The sequence below is a fragment of the Podarcis melisellensis genome (assembly GCF_964234715.1).
Source record: "Podarcis melisellensis genome assembly, chromosome: 3".
NCBI lineage: Eukaryota > Metazoa > Chordata > Lepidosauria > Squamata > Lacertidae > Podarcis > Podarcis melisellensis.
The window spans coordinates 112,361,778-112,381,753 of record NC_138530.1 but is presented as its reverse complement, the minus strand read 5'-3'; the positions used below and the strand labels follow the sequence as shown (position 1 = coordinate 112,381,753).

Sequence of the window (19,976 nt, the reverse complement as noted above, 5' to 3'; positions counted from 1 at the left end):
CACCTGTCAGGTGGGTGCCATTGCCATTCTAAGAGAACGAGGGAGGTGTTCATGGTGAGTTCCGGCACCTCTTTTTCTAGAATAATTGTGCTGCCAATAGTAGTTGACCCAGCCCCTCCTTCATGATTGTAGCAGCTACTGTCTTGTGAATCCATCCTCTCATTTGTCCACAGACCTTGTTAGTTGACTGGGAAGGTGTGGCGTTCATACGGTCGTCTCACGGGCTATTGACCCGTACACCACTAATCCGCTGTCACCAACCAGGTCCTCCCTGGTAAAATCACTTCAGTCTCAGTCAGGTTCTCAATTAATAAAGAAGAGTGTATTTTATTTCAGACACAAACTTTTACGGCATTCCAAACGTTGTTGCTCTTTACTTTCTTAGTCTTATTTTCCTCTATCTCTTCTACCTCCCCACACTCAAGAACCCACTGCCCTGTCTCTCTATTACCAACTGCCTACCAACTGCTTCTCCAACTGCCTTTCCTCACCAGCCAACCTACTAAAACCAACCAACTACCCACCAACAAACTCCTTCCAGAACTGGTTTTATAGTCCAATTGACTCCACCCCCCCGGGTCCTGACTGGGCAACCTGTTTAACTATTTCATCTCCAGCACTCTCTCATATGTTAATCGTCACAGAAGGGTCTATGCATGGCATTGGCAAGGTGACATCCATGCATCATAGTATTCTGAAGCCCATCAAATGAGACTTGAATCTCTTTAGGAAGCTGCCAGTCAGACCATAGATTGATCTAATTCAGCATTGCCTATATCATCCCTCATCCTACCTAAGTTCCCATTACTACAAAACCTCTGGAGGGCATGATCTAGTCCACACAAACCACTATTTCATGGGTAGGCAAACTAAGGCCTGGCGGCCGGATCCAACCTAATCGCCTTCTAAATCCGGCCCGTGGATGGTCAGGAATCAGCGTGTTTTTACATGAGTAGAATGTGTCCTTTTATTTAAAATGCATCTCTGGTTATTTGTGGGGCATAGGAATTCATTCATTCCCCGCCCCCAAATATAGTCCAGCCCCCCCCACAAGGTCTGAGGGACAGTGGACCGGCCCCCTGCTGAAAAAGTTTGCTGACCCCTGCACTATATGATGGCAGCTATACTTGTCCGATAGGCTTTCAGATCTTGCAAGGTGCCTGCCATAATTTCCATGCCTAGTAACAAAGTGATCTTCTGCTTCAGGGAATAATGGCCTTTAAAAACATGGTTCTCAGGAGGTGAATCGTTTCCATACCCAAAGAAGCTACCGCTCCATCAGTTCTACCCGGTTTACAATTTTGGGCTTGCTTTCGCACCTTGTGTCATAATGACTAGTTGTCTTATAAGTTTTTCTCTTTTGAGAGCCCTAACAATATACAGTGGTGCCCCGCAAGACGAATGCCTCGCAAAACGAAAAACGCGCAAGTCGAAAGGGTTTTTCAGTTTTTGCGTCGCTTCGCTAGACGATTTTCCCTATGGGCTTGCTTCGCAAGACGAAACATCTTGCGAGTTCTTGCGAGTTTGTTTCTTTTTTCTTAAAGCCACTAAGCTGCTAAGCTGTTAATAGCCGCTAAGCCGCTAATAGCCGCTAATAGCCGTGCTTCGCAAGACGAAAAAACCGCAAGACGAAGAGACTCGCGGAACGGATTAATTTCGTCTTGCGAGGCACCACTGTACACGGAAGCAAAAAGGTTTTAACGCTTTAATACAAACTTTAGACAAGGATGGAAATAAAGCAGCGTTTTATTTTTGTTGCATCGTATGCGATAGGCTGTCTTTTGTTACAGTGACATCTTTCCACCTTCATTTCATCCAAAAATTTCTGCAAAGCAGTTAATCACTTTCACATTTACTGGGAATTGTTCTCACTGTGTCTTGGCATTTTAGCAGAAGTCCTAGACAGCTAGCCCCAAGACTATACTCAGCCCTCAGTGGCCTCACAGGCTTTTATTAGAATTGTAAAAGCACGTTTTCATTTACTCAATAAAAAAAAAAGTATATGTGGAAATGTATAGTATAGCAAATCTTCTGCTTTATTAGGCGTCAGTCAAGGCTCACCACTCCCCTCCCTTCGCCTTGAGAAATAAATTGGAGACAAAAGGCAAATTAAGAGGTGGGCTCCAATACAATATAGATGAACAGGATGTGCCTCCTATAACCAGAGAAGGATAGCAGGCTAGGCTGTGCTTGTTTACCATTGTAACAAAACTGCAGCTTCTCCCATACACTGGAAATGTTCTGGTGGGCTTTATACAGTGAACAAAAAATTGACTTACATTCTTGCAAGTTTGAACTTTTATCCCCCTACCCCTTTTCTGTTTTGTATCACAAAATGGTTCATTCTTTGCAGTAAACCAGAATATTGCAAATGTTTTGAGTTACAGAGGAAAAAACATGAATATGGAAAGTAAAAGAAATGGCTTGCAGAATCCAGTTGTTTTCCCTAACAGGCTTCCTACCTAGACATCTCACCTGCTTGCCAGTCTTTTCAAAACAAGGTGAGGGGGCTCCTTTTTATTGGAGTGAAGCCTTCCTTCCTTCCTAGGCCAGATTAACCCATACCTCCTATCTCTCAGCAATCCACCTCAATCTGTATTTATTTCTAAACATGGGGAAATGTAACATGAAAACCACACCTTTGAGCATGGCTTATTTGCTGGAAGAACAGCAGAAGTGGCCCAGTTCCAGCTCTTGTTACTTGTTATAACAACAATAATAATTTTATTATTTATATCCCACCCATCTGGCTGGGTTTCCCCAAGCCACTCTGGACAGCTCCCAGCAAAATAGTAAAAACACGACAAAACATCAAACATTAAAATTTTCAGTAACAGGGCTGCCTTCAGATGTCTTCTAAAAGTGAGATAGTTGTTTCCTTGACATCTGAAGTGAAGGTGTTCAACAGGGAAGGTGCCACTACCGAGAAGGCCCTCTGCCTGGTTGTTGCTGTTGTTTAGTCATTTAGTCATGTCCGACTCTTCGTGACCCCCTGGACCAGAGCACGCCAGGCACTCCTGTCTTCCACTGCCTCCCGCAGTTTGGTCAGACTCATGTTTGTAGCTTCGAGAACACTGTCCAACCATCTCGTCTTCTGTCGTCTCCTTCTCCTTGTGCCCTCCATCTTTCCCAACATCAGGGTCTTTTCCTGGCAGTCTTCTCTTCACATGAGGTGGCCAAAGTATTGGAGCCTCAGCTTCAGGATCTGTCCTTCCAGTGAGCACTCAGGGCTGATTTCCTTCAGAATGGATGTGTTTGATCTCCTTGCAGTCCATGGGACTCTCAAGAGTCTCCTCCACACCATAATTCAAAAGCATCCATTCTTCGGCGATCAGCCTTCTTTATGGTCCAGCTCTCACTTCGATACATCACTACTGGGAAAACCATGGCTTTAACTATACAGACCTTTGGTTATTGTTGTGAATAAGGTGACTTAGGCTGAAGACAGTATATATAAACCCCTCAAATCTGTCATATTTTTATTTTCCTCAGATGCATAGTTGGGGCGTGCTAGTCGGCTTCTCCATCTCCACTCTCTCCATCCACAAAGGATGTAGGCCTGATTTTCATGGCTGTGTGTTTCAGGGAATACCACAGCCCCCGCCATGTTGACCAAACCACTCCGTTGTCCAAGGGGCCAGAGTATTTCCCATTTCTGTGATATTGCCCGTTGAGATTTGCTGCATGGCATCTTGCGGAAGTGGAAGGGGGGGGGAAGGAGAGGTTGTTAATCAAGTGCAAAAGAATGGCCCCAATTCATAAAACTAAGAAGACTTTATTATGGAAATCTGAAATTAAGATACCTTCTGCTCTTCTAAGCTAAGACCCAATTAAATTTATGATGTACTTTAAATACTTTGTTGACATGATAGAAGTCCCCGCTCAACTTGTCCTCTTATGTAAAACCCACAATTTCCTTCCATTGTAACAACCATATAAAATGCGCTTTGTTTTTATATTTGTGCTGGCTCTGCTTGCATTTTCTTGACCAAATGCTCTTCCCATTTATTTTGATCGTTATGTGTATATGTCTCCTTTCCTCAAAGGATCTGAAAGTAGCACACATGGTCTATCTCCATTTTGTCCTCACACCAGCTTTGTAAGGTACCGTATTTTTTGCTCTATAAGACGCACTTTTCCCCTGCTAAAAAGTAAGGGGAAATGTGTGTGCGTCTTATGGAGCAAATGCAGGCTGCACAGCTATCGCTGAAGCCAAGAGAGCAAGAGGTTTCCTGGCTTTGCTTCAATGGAGAGGCGCTGCACAGCTTTCCCTCTGCGCAGCACCCCTTTAGCGAAGCGGGAGGAGAAACAGAGCCCCTTCCATTTCTCCTCCCGCTTTGCTGGAGAGGGGCTGAGCAGAGAGGGAGAGAATTTTTTTTTTCTTGTTCTCCTCTAAAACTAGGTGTGTCTTATGGTCGGGTGCGTCTTATAGAGCGAAAATACGGTAAATTTCGTTTGAGAGATGGTGACTGGTCCAAGGTCATCCCATGATCTTCATGGCTGAGTGAGTGGGGATCTTAATCCTGGCCTCCCTGGTCCTAGTCCAACACTCTTAATCACCACACAACACTGCATTCTACCAGTTAAGAGAAACATCTATGTTCAAGTTGCCAGGGGAAACAGTGAAAGGTTCAAAGCAGAAGTCATGGACCGGCTGGCAATTACTGTATCTGTTTATTAACTGATATTTAGTTAAAGCATGGTGCATTTCCCATGTTGGGTAAAAGATTCATGCATTGCCAGGAGTTGAACTGTGGATAGCCCTCACGGTCCCTTCCAACTCTACAAATCTGCAATTCTGTGATTTAAAAGTCTAAAAAGTTGGGTGAGGGCAAGGTGGGAAAGTAACCCAGAGCACTGCTCAGCTTAGTGGAGGAGAAGCAAATGCCATGTTCACACATACACACACACCCTGTTTTAATGAAGGGTGAAAGCAGTGCTTTTTTTCTGGGGGGACGCAGGGGGACGCATTCCCCTAAACATTTTGTGAATCTAAGTTTGGCCTCATTGAGGGGCAGTATTTCAATATGAGTAGGAAAATGAGAGTGCCCCTAAACATTTTTTTAGAAGAAAAGCACTGGATCAAAGTACAATTCTCATGTACAGTGGTACCTCGGGTTAAGTACTTTATTCGTTCCGGAGGTCCGTTCTTAACCTCTGAAGCACCACTTTAGCTAATGGGGCCTCCTGCTGCCGCTGCGCCACCGGAGCACAATTTCTGTTCTCATTCTGAAGCAAAGTTCTTAACCTGAAGCACTATTTCTGGGTTAGCGGAGTCTGTAACCTGAAGCGTATGTAACCTGAAGCATATGTAACCCAAGGTACCACTGTACAGTTTTTTAAACATGAATAACATTTGTTAACATTTGCATCCCTTTAAGTAGCAGTCGTTTTAGAAAAAACCTTCCTAAACATCTTTAGAAACCTGTCAACATCTTTAGAAAAAAGGTTTGTGTGGATTTATTCATTGTATTGGTCTCTTGCCTTTTCCCCTAGAAACTCAAGTTGGTATACATGGGTCTTCCCCACCTATTACACTCTCTTTTAAAAAAAATAATATTTATTAAAGTTTCAAAAAGATTACAAAAAGAAAAAAAAGAAAAACAGAAAATACAAAATACAGGAAAAGTAAAAACACCTATTACACTCTCACAAACAACCCTGTGAGGTAGGTTAGGCTGAAAAGTGATGGTTTCATAGCTGAGTTGGGGATTTGAACCTGATATAACTCAGTACTGGCTTGCCAGAATTAGTAATACACATATTTATCTCTGACTCTGACAGACCGAGGAGATCCAGAGCAGACGCAGAAGAGAGGAAGAACTGCTTAGACGTGGCAGGTCTTCATTTGTTTTTTCAGGGCTAGTTAAGTCATCCCTCTACTCACCTGTTAAACCACCAGCCACATCTGTTCTCTTCTGCACAGCTCCCTGTTAGGAACCTGTCATTGTCCCTGTCAGGAGCTGAGAAGGGCATCCCATTGAGCGACGCAGACCACTGGCTCTCAAAGTTGCTCCCTCCGGACAAAGCATCCCCAGCAGTCCCAGAAAAGGTGCCAAAGCCCATCTGGTAATTATTCTGCCACAGAAAGCCACAGAAACAAATGTTATTCGGTGTCGGGTACAGGTAGCCAGTTAACCCAAACTGCGAGCCAGCAGAATTGTTCATCTTTTCACCATGAAAGTCTCAAAGAACCTATCTGTTGTTTGTCCCCTCCATCTGGGATTCGGAGAAAAAGAGGCGACTGCATTATAATCGCTCCAGCTTTTCTTTTTAAACAAACAACCTTTTTACACCTCTAATTACTTAAGTCTTAACGTTCCCACCTCTAAAATGGGCAGATGTTTTCTGCACAACTTTTACACAGTTAATGCCTTCGTGATATAATGCACATCATGGTGTAATGCATATCATATGTGGCTGGATTAATTTTCGGGTGTTATGTGCTCTGCACACACATCATTTTCCTTTTTTCCAGTTGAGCACAGATTGTGGTTGCTGGATATCATGTTTGTTGACTGATAACAGGAGACTTGTAAATACATGCAATAGATGGATGGGGGGGACATTATAGATGTTGACTTAATAAATAAGACTCTTGCTTTTAGTTTTCATATGTGTACAAGTTCCCTGATTTGCAGCCAAAACTGAGTGATGCTGTCTTAAAATCTTCTGCTTCTTATATCCACGAGATCTTTAACTTAAATATGCATATTCTCCCCCAGCCTCTATCCTGCTCACCAGCAGCTTATGTGCATTTAACTTGCGAGCATTTAGTTCTACGCACTTCACAAATAAAATAAATTTCAAAATGGGGCGGAAAGGGGCCAGGCATACTGGAAAAAAAGACTCTGGCAATCCCACCAGCCATTGAATCCAATGTGTTTTGACTATATGCAGTTTTGGCTTTAGGTTTGATCCTGAGATTGTAAACCCCACATAAGTTGCGAGCTTACTGTCTACATGATAAATGTATTTTACGCTCCAATGACTCACACTCTCATTCTTGATCTGGAAATTATCATAAATTGCATATCGTCTCTTCCCATTCCAGTCCATCAGGTCAATTTTCAAGGATTTTTCTCCTGCAACATAAACAGTGTCATGATGAACTCCCTTGGGTCCAACACACAGTAAAAGGTAAAGGGACCCCTGACTGTTAGGTCCAGTTGCGGACGACTCTGGGGTTGTGGCGCTCATCTCACTTTACTGGCCAAGGGAGCCGGTGTACAGCTTCCGGGTCATGTGGCCAGCATGACTAAGCCGCTTCTGGCAAATCAGAGCAGCGCACGGAAACGCTGTTTACCTTCCCGCCAGAGTGGTACCTATTCATCTACTTGCACTTTGATGTGCTTTCAAACTGCTAGGTTGGCAGGAGCAGGGACCGAGCAACGGGAGCTCACCCTGTTGCAGGGATTCAAACCGCCGACCTTCTGATCAGCAGGTCCTAGGCTCTGTGGTTTAGACCACAGCGCCACCCGCGTCCCTGGTCCAACACACAGTATTGCGAATGGAATACAGGGGTTTATTGGTGCCTTCAGACTATATGCATGTCACATCATTGTAACCAAATTATATGCAGAGAGAAAACAGTGTGTTGGGTGCACCCTAATCAGGAAAACAGTCCAAGGAGAAGGCATTAAGAACCCCTCTTGCCCCATCCCATGCTTCAAAATAAAATTGGAGCCCTCATGGCTGCACTAAAACTTTTTTGTTTTGTTTGTTTTAAAGCCAACAAGAGACACTAAATGTACCTCTAGCATCACATCTAGCTCAAATGCAATCTTTTGGGCTCTATCAAGATGGAAGAAAGCAGTGAAGAGATTGGAAGATCTTCCTCTCTTCATTGGCTGACAGGGGAAGTTAGCTTATTAAGGTTAAAATTACCATATTTTTCGCTCTATAAGACGCACCAGGCCACAAGACGCACCTAGTTTTTGGAGGAGGAAAACAAGAAAAAAAAATATTCTGAATCTCAGAAGCCAGAACAGCAAGAGGGATCGCTGCGCAGTGAAAGCAGCAATCCCTCTTGCTGTTCTGGCTTCTGGGATAGCTGCGCAGCCTGCATTTGCTCCATAAGACACACACACATTTCCCCTTACTTTTTAGGAGGGAAAAAGTGAGTCCTATAGAGCAAAAAATACGGTACTTCATAAAGATGCATCTAGACAGAACAAGGATCCTTACCTTCAAGTAGCAGATCGTGTATTTTATCATTACCCAGCCAATACTCATCACCCTTGCTCTGGAACTGTCCAAACCCTTCTTTGTAATCATCCCAATTTCTGCAAGAAGGGGAGACATACATGTCAAGTTGGCTATTCAGCTGTAACTGGAGGCTGCCAGCTTGGCAATCTAATGTGCTTTTCCAAAGCGTTACAAGGCATTAAGAGGCAACAAATTGACTTTGGTTCAACTCAAAACATTCGCACATACCTGTACGCAGTGCTTTTCCCCCTAGAAAAAATAGGTGCTGGCACTCACCATGAAGTTGTTACTTCCTGTATGACCTAACTGTATGACACTGCCTGTATGACCTAACATGGCGCACCATACAATTTTGTAGGTCATGGTCTCCCCTATTCTCAGCAATAAGGAAACCGTTAAGTGACAGATAAGTGCTGGAGATGCAAAGAGGTGGACGGAACGTTCTTTCACACGTGGTGGACTTGTAAAAGGGTAAAAGAGTATTGGGAAATAATCCATAATGAATTGAAAAAAAATGTACTTTTCCTAAAAAACACCATATAGTCCTTTTTGTTGGGGATAATTCGGACTGAAATTCCCAGGTGTAAAAAAAAATGTTATTTATGTATGCTGCTACTGCGGCCAGTGTTTTGTTAGCCCCAAAATGGAAAATGAGCGAGGTCCCAACCAAAGAAGAATGGCAACTTAAGTTGACAGAATATGCACAGCTTGCAGACTTAACATAAGACAACAAGAAGAACATAGATTGGAATATATGGGAAACAACCGTGTGCACCTGAAAATGTTGGCAGCTTTAAGATAAATTCAACCGTGTAAATAAGTTTTGATGGATGCAATAATGGAATACTGAATGGTTGAGTTTCTGTAAAATATGCAGGGATTTATGATATGCAAAATGTACCAGGGAAAGAGAAGAAGGGAAGTCATGGATATTTTAAGGATGCTTAAATGAGTACTTTAAATTGTAAAACAGAAAATTCAATAAAAATTATTTAAAAAGGAAACCATTATGTGTGCTGTTAACTGCACTCAGCGACGCACCTGTAGAAATTCTCTTTTCCGTTTCTGCGCCGTTGGATCACAGTCCACCCTCCTCCGTCTGACATGTCACAGAAGGCAAGGAAAGGTTCTCTGTCTGCTCTGGGCTTAATTCGGTAGTATCCACTCTCCGTCTTTCCGCTGTTAAATACCATTGCACAATCTAAGTAAAGCAATGCAAGATGGAGAGGTTGGATGGCAACAAATTGAGGGCTGAAAACGTGCAAACACAAGAAGAGGACTGGCCGTAAAGAGCATGTCTGTCTCAAAGATTCCTATCCATTCTGAAGGAAATCAGCCCTGAGTGCTCACTGGAAGGACAGATCGTGAAGTTGAGGTTCCAATACTTTGGCCACCTCATGAGAAGAGAAGACTCCCTGGAAAAGACCCTGATGCTGGGAAAGATGGAGGGCACAAGGAGAAGGGGACGACAGAGGACGAGATGGTTGGACAATGTTCTCGAAGCTACAAACATGAGTTTGACCAAACTGTGGGGGGCAGTGGAAGACAGGAGTGCCTGGCGTGCTCTGGTCCAGGGGGTCACGAAGAGTCGGACACGACTAAATGACTAAACAACAACAATCTCAAAGATTAAAGAAAACACTCAAGCCTTTCAGAAGAACAGACCTCGCCACAGATTTTCCCTACCTTGGTTATAGACTAAGAGACTTCCACTTGTTGAGGGCAAAAGCATGTCCAGCTGTGTGGTCCTCATGGCAGAGAAAACCTTGCTCTTTTGCCTGTGGTAGTTGTTCCCCAGGAGGTCTTTCAGCTGCAGCGCATATAGCTGGGATAAATCTTGGAGTGTTTTTAGCTTCTGCTGTAGTTTGCCGTTTTCTGCCAGGCAGTCCTCCCTTTCCTGAAAGTGAGAAGGAAATTGCCATTCCCTTTTATGCAACTTACAGTCAGGGTGAGTTGGAAGGTATTGATTGTTTTTTTAAAAAAAAATAATATTTATTAACAGTTTAAAGATTAAAGATTACAAAAAGAAAAAAAGATAAAGATTACAAAAAGAAAAAAAGAAATTAAACAAGACAATACAATACATTACAAAAACAAAAACATTACATAAAACATTGAATTAACAAAAGAAAATGAAACAATTAAAAACACATCCAATAATTTTAAAGTCTTAACTTTCATTCACTTGTTTCAGCGACCTCCTCACACCTCCCTTTTCGTATTCCACTTCAGTTAACTGTTTCAGCAATTCCTTTCCATCTTCCTCTGTTTTCCGTCCTGCAGTTTATCTTAACATATTCTAACCTTATTCTCTCTTTAATGCAATGACAATCTATTTGTACTTAATTCCTTATAACATTTCTGCTAAAGCCATATGACTTCATTCCAACATTTTCCTAACATTCATTGATTTTACAGTATTTCTGTAAATAGTCTTTAAACTTTTTCCAGTCTTCTTCCACCAACTCTTCTCCCTGGTCTCGGATTCTGCCAGTCATTTCCGCCAGTTCCAGTTCCATCAACTTCATCTGCCATTCTTCCCGGGTGGGTAAATATTGTGTCTTCCAATACTTCGCAATAAGTACAGTATTCTTGCTGCTGTTGTCGCATACATAAAAAAAGTTTTGTCCTTCTTTGGCACCAATTGGCCGACCATGCCCAGGAGAAAGGCCTCTGGTTTCTTCAGGAAGGTATATTTGAATACCTTTTTCATTTCATTATAAATCATCTCCCAGAATGTCTTAATCCTTGGGCATGTCCACCAAAGGTGAAAGAATGTACCTTCAGTCTCATTACATTTCCAACATTTATTGTCAGGTAAATTATAAATTTTTGCAAGCTTGACTGGTGTCATGTACCACCTATAAATCATTTTCATTAGATTCTCTCTTAAGGCATTACATGCCGTAAATTTCATACCTGTGTTGGAAGGTACTGATTGTTGTCAGTATAAACTAAACAAGTTATAACTTAGGGCCCCACTTTCTTGGGGCCCCCAAAAAAATTTAAAGGGAAAATGCGATGTATATTTCAAAAATATAAGATAAAAAACAAAACAAATAAAACCTACACACAGGAACAGTGTTTGGTGTTGTGTAGGCTCCTATGATGTAAGTCATGGGCCCTGCCTGCTAGCCTGCTCCCTAAAATATCACTGGTTTGCTCATTTCTATATACAGGGTGCCTACATTCCGCACGGACTGGTTACATGACAACATGTGCAAATGGCTTAAGATACCTATTAGGTCCATAAATTACAGTACCATATAGCATATATTCAACACAAAAAGCAGCGACAGTTTGTTGTTGACAAAGGACAGCTGGACATATAAAGGGCCCCGTTACCTTCAGTAGCTTAGGGCCTCATCTGCCCCTGCTTGTTGTGTTCTGTAGTTTTCCCCGTATATTTCTCGGGGGGGGGGGAGATTTCTCAGGATTGTCCTCCTTATAAGGAGAAAGTTTGCTGTCCAAATTTCACTGCACAACACAGGGTCCAGGGTGCTGGGTTTATACCAGTAGCAACTCCTTGAATTGGGCCCGGCGACAAACAGGCAGCGAGTGCGGCTCTCCAAGGACCTGCCATATACGACCCTGCCTTAAAATTAAAAGCGTGGCAGCTGGATTTTACACCATCTGCAGCTTCTACACTGTCTTCAAGGGTATCCCTGCACAGATAGCATTGCAGTACTGCAGTCATGAGGTTAAGATAGGTGTGGATAACTGTGGCCAGGCTATTCACGTCCAAGAGTGGCTGTAGCTGGTGAACTAGCCAGAGCCAGAAAAAAAAGATATGAACCCAATGGCTGTAAATGTTGTCATGAAGAGTGGCAAGTTCACAGCGTTTATTTAGGATTTGCTTTGATTTTGGCCTTATCTTCGTTCGCTGCTGTCTTTTACCACTCCTTTGTAGATATTAAAAGTGTTGATCCGACAAGTTTTGTACGTCTTTTCCTGGATGCTGCTTTGCGATGGATTTTGTCCTGCAAGGTGCAATATCAATATTCTAATAAGTAAAAAAATAAACATACCAGAAGCCGAGGTGCAGGAGAACAAAAGGGTTTCAGGAGTAGCAGCAGCAGCCAACGAATCATCACCGCATTCATTTTACAGAGCTGGAGGGGGAAATGGCATCTTGATTTATGCTATGATAATCATGTGTCGTCTGTCCCTTCCTGCTGCCATTATACTTTTTTTCTGAAGCAACATGCAAACTGAAACACAGCTATCCTTCAAAATGCACACCTACCCAAATTTTGTGTTGGAATTCCCAACCCAAAAACAGGTATATTAGAGGTATTAGTGAAAATAACAGCTAAGAAATGCATTATATTATGGGAAATTGCTTGCAAAAAGGAGTATTTTAAGCAACAAGTGTATATTGTTCAAAACTGATGTTATGTACTGAGTTGAATAGGATCCAAAATGCAGCAGTCTGATTGGTCCTAGAACAACAGGATTCAGAATGCAGCAGTCTGATTGGTCCTAGAACAACAGGATTCAGAATGCAGCAGTCTGATTGGTCCTAGAACAATAGGACCCAGTCTGATTGGTCCACAGGAACCACCCAATCCAGCTCCGGGTGGAAGTGAATCCGCAACCAGATTGGCCCACAGAAGAATCCCAGAATTAGCCAATCACGTGGAGCCCATTGTGTAAATAATGTATAAGGCAGACATTCTGGGGGAACTTCCATTCCTCCTCACCACTATGAGCTGAATAAAGAGCATGAAATCCACTCTCGAGACTGAGTATATTTCAACTGACAAAAATGCAAATGGTTTTCATGAGGATTTTTCTTTGTTTAAAAAAGTAAACTGTTGCAAAAAAAAACCCAAACACACCAAAAAAAACCCCAACCCTGAGAAACCAAGATTGACAAATAATTGCATCCCTACCTGGGACTAAGCCCAATTGAATTCAATAGGACTTGCTTTTGTTTAGACTTACTTCACTTAGGCTGCAAATCTAACACTTGACTGCAAATGTGTGTGTCCTATGCACACCGCATTTTTAGGTGTACAGCAAAAGTAAAGTGAGAATTAGCTCTACAAGGACGGAGGTGAAAGTGAAGGCAACAAGGAGAGAGTGAAGGAAGTTCTTTTGTAAAGAAAAAACACAGTTGTCACAACAAACTAAGAACATTTTGTTCTTTTTGAAAGGGCCCCTGAGATTCTGGAAACCCTGGACTGAGCATCTGCCAAATACACTCACTCTTCTAGGAATAGGCAAGCCTCAGTCTATTGCTAGTTCCTTCCCAACTATTTTATAATAAAAGCTAATTTGTATTAATTTAGGACAAAACTTCTAGCATTCACACTCATTCCTCTGGCTGCAATGTGGGTTAATAAAATATGCCCCCCCCCATTAAAAAGTTTTAATCAAAAGGCCTAGTCACATAGGGGACAGGCTGGCAGCTGCCCCTCCCCAAGATCCACAAAAATTAGTGAAAAGCATTTAAAGTACTCAATTAACTGAGATTCTCTCCCCCCCAGAATTCTGCCCCCCCAAAGCGAAACAACTTTGGCTGTTCCTCCCCCCTAACAAAAATCTTGGCTACACCCATGCTGATGGCTCAGGGGGTTAAAAACTGGGAAGGCTTCAGAAAAACAGCAATTTCACTGACCTCAGAACTGAGTGTGAAATTAAAAAGATACTCTTCTCTGGATTCTGCTAAAAAAAGAAAGGTCTAGAAGGTTGGAAATAGTAAAATATGGAAGGAACAGCCTGCTATCTGGTAAGATGTAAATTAAACCAATTTGGATTTAGGCAAAGTATCTTAATTTAGAGATTAGAGGAGTTTGGCAATAACACAAGGTGTCCAGGGGGAACATATAATCTTCTTTTGTAAACAATTATCACAGATGTTTTAAATATGGAGCATCCTGATTGACTTAAACCACAGTCCTAGACTAAGTAATTCTGATAGATCTATGCGGAGGATCTAAAACTATAGATCCCAGTATTCTTACTCTAACACCTTTGTCATGTACTGAGTTGAATAGGATCCAAAAGGCAGCAGTCTGATTGGTCCTAGAACAATAGGATTCAGAATGCAGCAGTCTGATTGGTCCTAGAACAATAGGATCCAGAATGCAGCAGTCTGATTGGTCCTAGAACAATAGGATCCAGAATGCAGCAGTCTGATTGGTCCACAGGAGCCACCCAATCCAGCTCCAGGTGGAAGGGAATCCGCAACCTGATTGGCCTACAGGAGAATCCCGGAATTAGCCAATCACATGGGGCCCATTGTGTAATAATGTATATAAGGGAGACATTCTGGGGGAACTTCCATTCCTCCTCACCACTATGAGCTGAATAAAGAGCATGAAATCCACTCTCGACTCAGATTATATTTCATCCTCCCTCCCTCATGTTTACTTCTGCCTTGGATCTTGAGCCTTGGGTATTTTGGACCACACACTCACTTCTGGTCCTCTTAGACTGATAGCCAGTTCGTCCGACTCCCGGAATCTGACTGCCAGGCACCTGACTTTTGGTGAGGCCTGACAGTAATTCCTGGTTTTTTTCCTTTTATCACCTGAGAAATGTTTTTAATAAATATTACAGGATCAAGGTCGAGTTCAGTGTGGAAAAAATATTCCTCTTGACACGAAGCAGGTCTGGTATTCAACGTGGCTGTTTTTCAGCCACAATTAGATAGCTAAAACATGAGTGGCAAAAAGCATGTACACGTACACACCTATCTACGGTATATTGTGAAACAGCACCTCTGTTGAGAGACAACTACTATTTGTACTTTTTCAGAAACAATTTAAAGGCTTTTTTTAAAGAAGCTTTTCCAGCTGGGTGAAAATGGGATGTTCGTAATTTGCTCTGAGAGCCCTTTTTTGCTAAAGGGCATAAACGCCCTAAATCAGGCATAGGCAAACTCGGCCCTCCAGATGTTTTTGGACTACAACTCCCATCATCCCTGATCACTGGTCCTGTTAGCTAGGGATGATGGGAGTCCAAAAACATCTGGAGGGCCAGGTTTGCCTATGCCTGCCCTAAATAAATAAAGCACGGGCCCCTCCAGATGTCCTTTTTCTTGTGCATTCATGAGGACTTGTTGTGGTGGTCTGCTTTTAATACTGCTTGTGCTTGCAAACCATTGGGCTAGCCACACAGCTCCATTCCTTATTGGTAAGTGTCCCATAGCTTCCTGCAGAAATCCTGTAACTTTTCGTACCATAGATATTCCACACACCCCACACCCTCTTATATAAGGGTCTGCTGACTTCTGTTTCAGTGTATCTGAAGAAGTGTGCATGCACACGAAAGCTTATACATACCTCGGGTTACCTACGCTTCAGGTTACAGACGCTTCAGGTTACAGACTCCGCTAACCCAGAAATAATACCTCGGGTTAAGAACTTTGCTTCAGGATAAGAACAGAAATTGTGCTCCGGCCGCGCAGCAGCAGCGGAAGGCCCCATTAGCTAAAGTGGTGCTTCAGGTTAAGAACAGTTTCAGGTTAAGAACAGACCTCCGGAACGAATTAAGTACTTAACCCGAGGTACCACTGTACCAAGAACAAACTTAGTTGGTCTCTGAGGTGCTACTGGACATTAATTTTTAAAAATATATATATATATTGACTGCGTCAGACTACCTACCTGAATCTACACCACACATGTTTTTGTTGCACTATAGCAACCTTTTTCAGCTGTGGGGCGGTCCAACATCCCTCAGAACATGTGGTGGGCCGGACTTCCGGTCGGCGCCAGCGTCTAATGGCGGTCCTTGCCTCGAGCTCCGAGGCAGGACTGCTCCGTAAGTTCGGGTCTGACCCGCTACGGCGAGCGGGGGACCCCTAAAATCACAGGTGCTGAAGCCTGTGAACAAGGAGATTCGGTGGGCACCTTTGCGCCCCCCGGTATCGCGAAGGAGCCTTTTTAAAGGCTTCGGAACGGCACCGGGTGTGAGCGCGGTGCTGAGGATCGCAACCCAGCTTACGGAGTGAAGCCGCGTCGCCATTGACGGAGAGCGCCGATTCCTTCCTGAAACAACTGATTGGCAACAATACCCGTGAGTAAGATCTACAAAGTAAAGTGAACGGGACTTTTAAAGTTTTCTAAGAAAATTCGGCTGAAAACGGAGAGGCAAAATTAAGGAAGTCAGCCCTCCGGAACTGCATGATCGTTTAAGCAAAGGAAAAAACCAAGCTATTCTTAAAGGAAATATTTCTTCTAAAACTCAATCGAACTTTTGACATTGAAGATTTCTCCCCCCCCCATAGGCAGGAAAAGGGGGGGGAAGAGGAAAGAAAAATAACTCAATCTGCCAGAGGGAAAGGGACTAGAATTGAAGCTCTCCGCTGCCGAAACCTCTGCTCAGGCTGCCGGAGAGACTAGCGCCTGGAAGTGAACTGTCAGAAAAGTTGCTGGATATAAGGGTTAGACTTAACGGATACAATTTAATGGACTTTGGGTGGAATTTACAGTATTTTGGATTGTAACAAACAGGGCTTTGGCTGGACTTTGATTTATGGAACTTTGCATTGGTTACTTTTTCCCTGTTTTTTGGAGGGTTACTGCTGTTGCCAATGTTTGGATACAATTTCACCCTCTAGAGGACTAAAAGAGAGAGACAGTTGCATTGTGCCAGAAACAGAGAAGTGGGATTTTTAAGAATTTAACATCTAAAAATGTGAACTTATTTAAAGATAATTATGAGAAATGTTGGTTGGATGTGAAGAAAGATCTTGACATATGGACTAGGTTGAGACTTTCCTTGTTAGGCCAAATGGCTGTTATTAAGATGAATGTGTTGCCGAGATTGTTGTTTTTGTTCCAGACACTGCAAATTTTGGATAAGATGGACTGTTTCAAGAAGTGGCAGAAAGACATATCTAATTTCGTCTGGCAGGGCAAAAAGCCCAGAATTAAGTTTAAAATTTTAACTGATGCAAAGGAAAGAGGGGGCTTCGCCCTGCCGGACTTAAGACTTTACTATGAAGCAGCAGCTTTTTGCTGGCTGAAACAGTGGCTACTTCTTGAGAATACAGACATCTTAGATTTAGAAGGGTATGATAACAACTTCGGCTGGCATGCATATTTATGGTATGACAAGGTAAAGGTGCATAGAGGTTTTAAAAACCATATTGTTAGGAAAGCACTGTTCAACGTATGGAACCGCTATAAAGACTTGCTGGAGAATAAAACCCCCAGGTGGTTGTCACCCCTGGAAGCCAAGGCGGTAAAAAAACTTAATATGGATTCAGATTGGCCAAAATATGGTGAAATTCTAGAATACGATGGTGAAAAGATTAAATTACAGAGTATGGAGAAATTAAAACCCAAAGTTCGAGACTGGTTACATTACCAGCAGATCTATGAAACGTTTAAGCAAGACAGGAAAGTAGGATTTCAGAAGGAGAGGTCGAAGTTAGAAACAGAATTATTGGAGCCCAATACTAAGAATTTGTCTAGAATGTATAGTTTGCTGCTGAAATGGAACACACAGGATGAAACAGTAAAATCAGCAATGATTAAATGGGCACAAGATATTGGTCACGATATCATGTTTGCAGACTGGGAATGGTTATGGACCACAGGTATTAAATTCACGGCGTGTAGTGCCTTAAAGGAGAACATAATGAAAATGATCTATAGGTGGTACATGACCCCAACCAGACTAGCAAGGATATATCATTTGCCCAATAATAATTGCTGGAAATGCAATGAATGTGAAGGAACTTTTTATCACCTTTGGTGGACCTGCCCGAAGATTAAGGCCTACTGGGAGATGATCTATAATGAAATTAAGAAAATCCTTAAGCGGACATTTGTTAAGAAACCGGAGGCTTTTCTCTTGGGCATGGTCGGCCAAACAATACTAAGGGAAGATAGAACATTCTTCATGTATGCAACTACGGCGGCAAGAATTCTACTGGCAAAGTATTGGAAGACTCAAGAAATACCTACTCTGGAAGAATGGCAAACCAAGGTGACAGAATTTATGGGACTGGCAGAGATGACCGGCAGAATCCGTGACCAGAGGAGAGAGACGGTGGAAGAGGACTGGAGAAAGTTTAAAATATATCTTAAGAACAACTGTAAAATTTCGGAATGTTAAAATGTCAAAGGGTATGAAATACAGAATTATAGCTGTTAAATTTGAAATATGAGAAAATTTAAGGAAAAATAGCTTTGAACTTGAATGAAGGATTGTTAAAAAATGATATTTTAAAACTAAGGATGCAGTGAAGGGGAGGTTTGGGGAAGTCACATTATGTGTTAGTTTGTCTTGTTCAGTTGTTTTTGTCTTGTGTGTTTTGTTATGTTTGTGAAAACTAATAAAAAATATTTAAAAAAAAAAACAGAACATGTGGTGGGCCGGACTATATATTTTTTGGGGGTGTGTGTGCGAATGAACGAATTCCTATGCCCCACAAATAACCCAGAGATGCATTTTAAATAAAAGGACACATTCTACTTCTGTAAAAACACACTGATTCCTGGATTGTCCGTGGGCCAGATTGAGAAGGCCGCATCCAGCCCCTGGATCTTAGTTTGCCTACCCCTGCACTATAGGAAGAATGGGAAAGCACAGGGGAAGCGTCACAGAACAATGAATAAAGCAGAACGGCAAGGTTGGTTCTGTATAAATCTACCACTAAAGCACTAACATAGTGTCAATTTCATGTTCCAAAAATATGTCGGGGGGGCGGGCGGGGGAAACCTACTCGTCTGAAGGGGCTCATAAATAATGTCAGTGCAGGACCCTGATAGAGGGAGCCACATTCAACAAGTGTTCGACTTCTACGTGAAGGTTAACAAGATTTAAGGCAATGGCTGGGGGTTTCAATGGCAGAATTAACAGATGATGGAAAGGCAAAATACCTGTCTGCTGCTTCTCTGCTACAGATTACGTCCTTCTCACCTGTCGCTGCTTTAGCTCTCTTCAGTAGAAATCAAGGCTGCCAGAGCTGGGTCTGCTGCCGACTGTATAGTTTGGTCCTCAGGGATAGCTACAAGAGGGATACATGTTGAATCAGAGAATTGTAGAGTTGGAAGAGGACCCCAAGGGTCATCTAGTCAAACCCCCTGCAATGCTGGAACTTCAACACACAGTACCCCATCGAACTTGAAACTGGACCAGGCCCTACTTAGCTTTGCAAACAAGCTAGCAGTTTTAGGATAACTTGCACCCCGGTTTCCTAATACAGTGGTACCTCAGGTTACATACGCTTCAGGTTACGTACGCTTCAGGTTACAGACTCTGCTAACCTAGAAATAGTACCTCGGGTTAAGAACTTTGCTGCAGGATGAGAACAGAAATCGTGCTCCGGTGGCGCGGCAGCAGTTGGAGACCCCATTAGCTAAAGTGGTGCTTCAGGTTAAGAACAGTTTCAGGTTAAGAATGGACCTCCGGAACGAATTAAGTACTTAACCTGAGGTACCACTGTAGTGACAACAACAAAAATTCAGGAAAAAAAATTCAGGAAAGCTTGTTTAATGTACAGGTTTGTTTTCCCCCCATCACTTCCATTAATGTCTAAAGAATGCAATCATTAAAGAGCTAAAACTAATACTGAATTGTTGCAGGGTGTGTGTGTGTGTGTGTGTGTGTGTGTGTGTGTGTATAAAATGCAGCAGAAGGCTTAAAGCGAAAAATATAAACTTACCTCATTTGTTATAGTCGGATGCATCAAAGCACCTGAGAGTCTGCGTCTGCATGACAAGAATTTTGCTTTCTAAGCCTCAGTAGAGACGGCAACTTAAAAAATGTAACTGCAGAAAAATCTATCCCTAAAAAAACAACCC

At 42.5% G+C, this 19,976-nt stretch overlaps 1 protein-coding gene across 2 annotated transcripts in view; it reads right to left on the bottom strand.

Annotated features, from left to right (window-relative positions):
• The window catches only part of LOC309367152 (fibrinogen-like protein 1), a 55,441-nt gene extending 35,465 nt beyond the window's left edge, over positions 1 to 19,976 (bottom strand). The window contains exons 1-9 of one of the 2 annotated variants that reach the window (XR_014166941.1): positions 19,838 to 19,976; positions 19,053 to 19,180; positions 12,237 to 12,320; positions 9,895 to 10,105; positions 9,250 to 9,409; positions 8,188 to 8,285; positions 6,997 to 7,085; positions 5,888 to 6,078; positions 3,402 to 3,691 (exon numbers count right to left, since the gene is read on the bottom strand). Coding sequence is in view for 1 of the 2 variants with exons in the window: in XM_081906506.1 (XP_081762632.1) it covers positions 3,511 to 3,691; positions 5,888 to 6,078; positions 6,997 to 7,085; positions 8,188 to 8,285; positions 9,250 to 9,409; positions 9,895 to 10,105; positions 12,237 to 12,311 (1,005 nt within the window). In the remaining variant the exon portion in view is untranslated. Of the gene's footprint in view, positions 1 to 3,147; positions 3,692 to 5,887; positions 6,079 to 6,996; positions 7,086 to 8,187; positions 8,286 to 9,249; positions 9,410 to 9,894; positions 10,106 to 12,236; positions 12,321 to 19,052; positions 19,181 to 19,837 lie in introns of those variants that run through there. The other variant, XM_081906506.1, reaches the window with a different exon arrangement.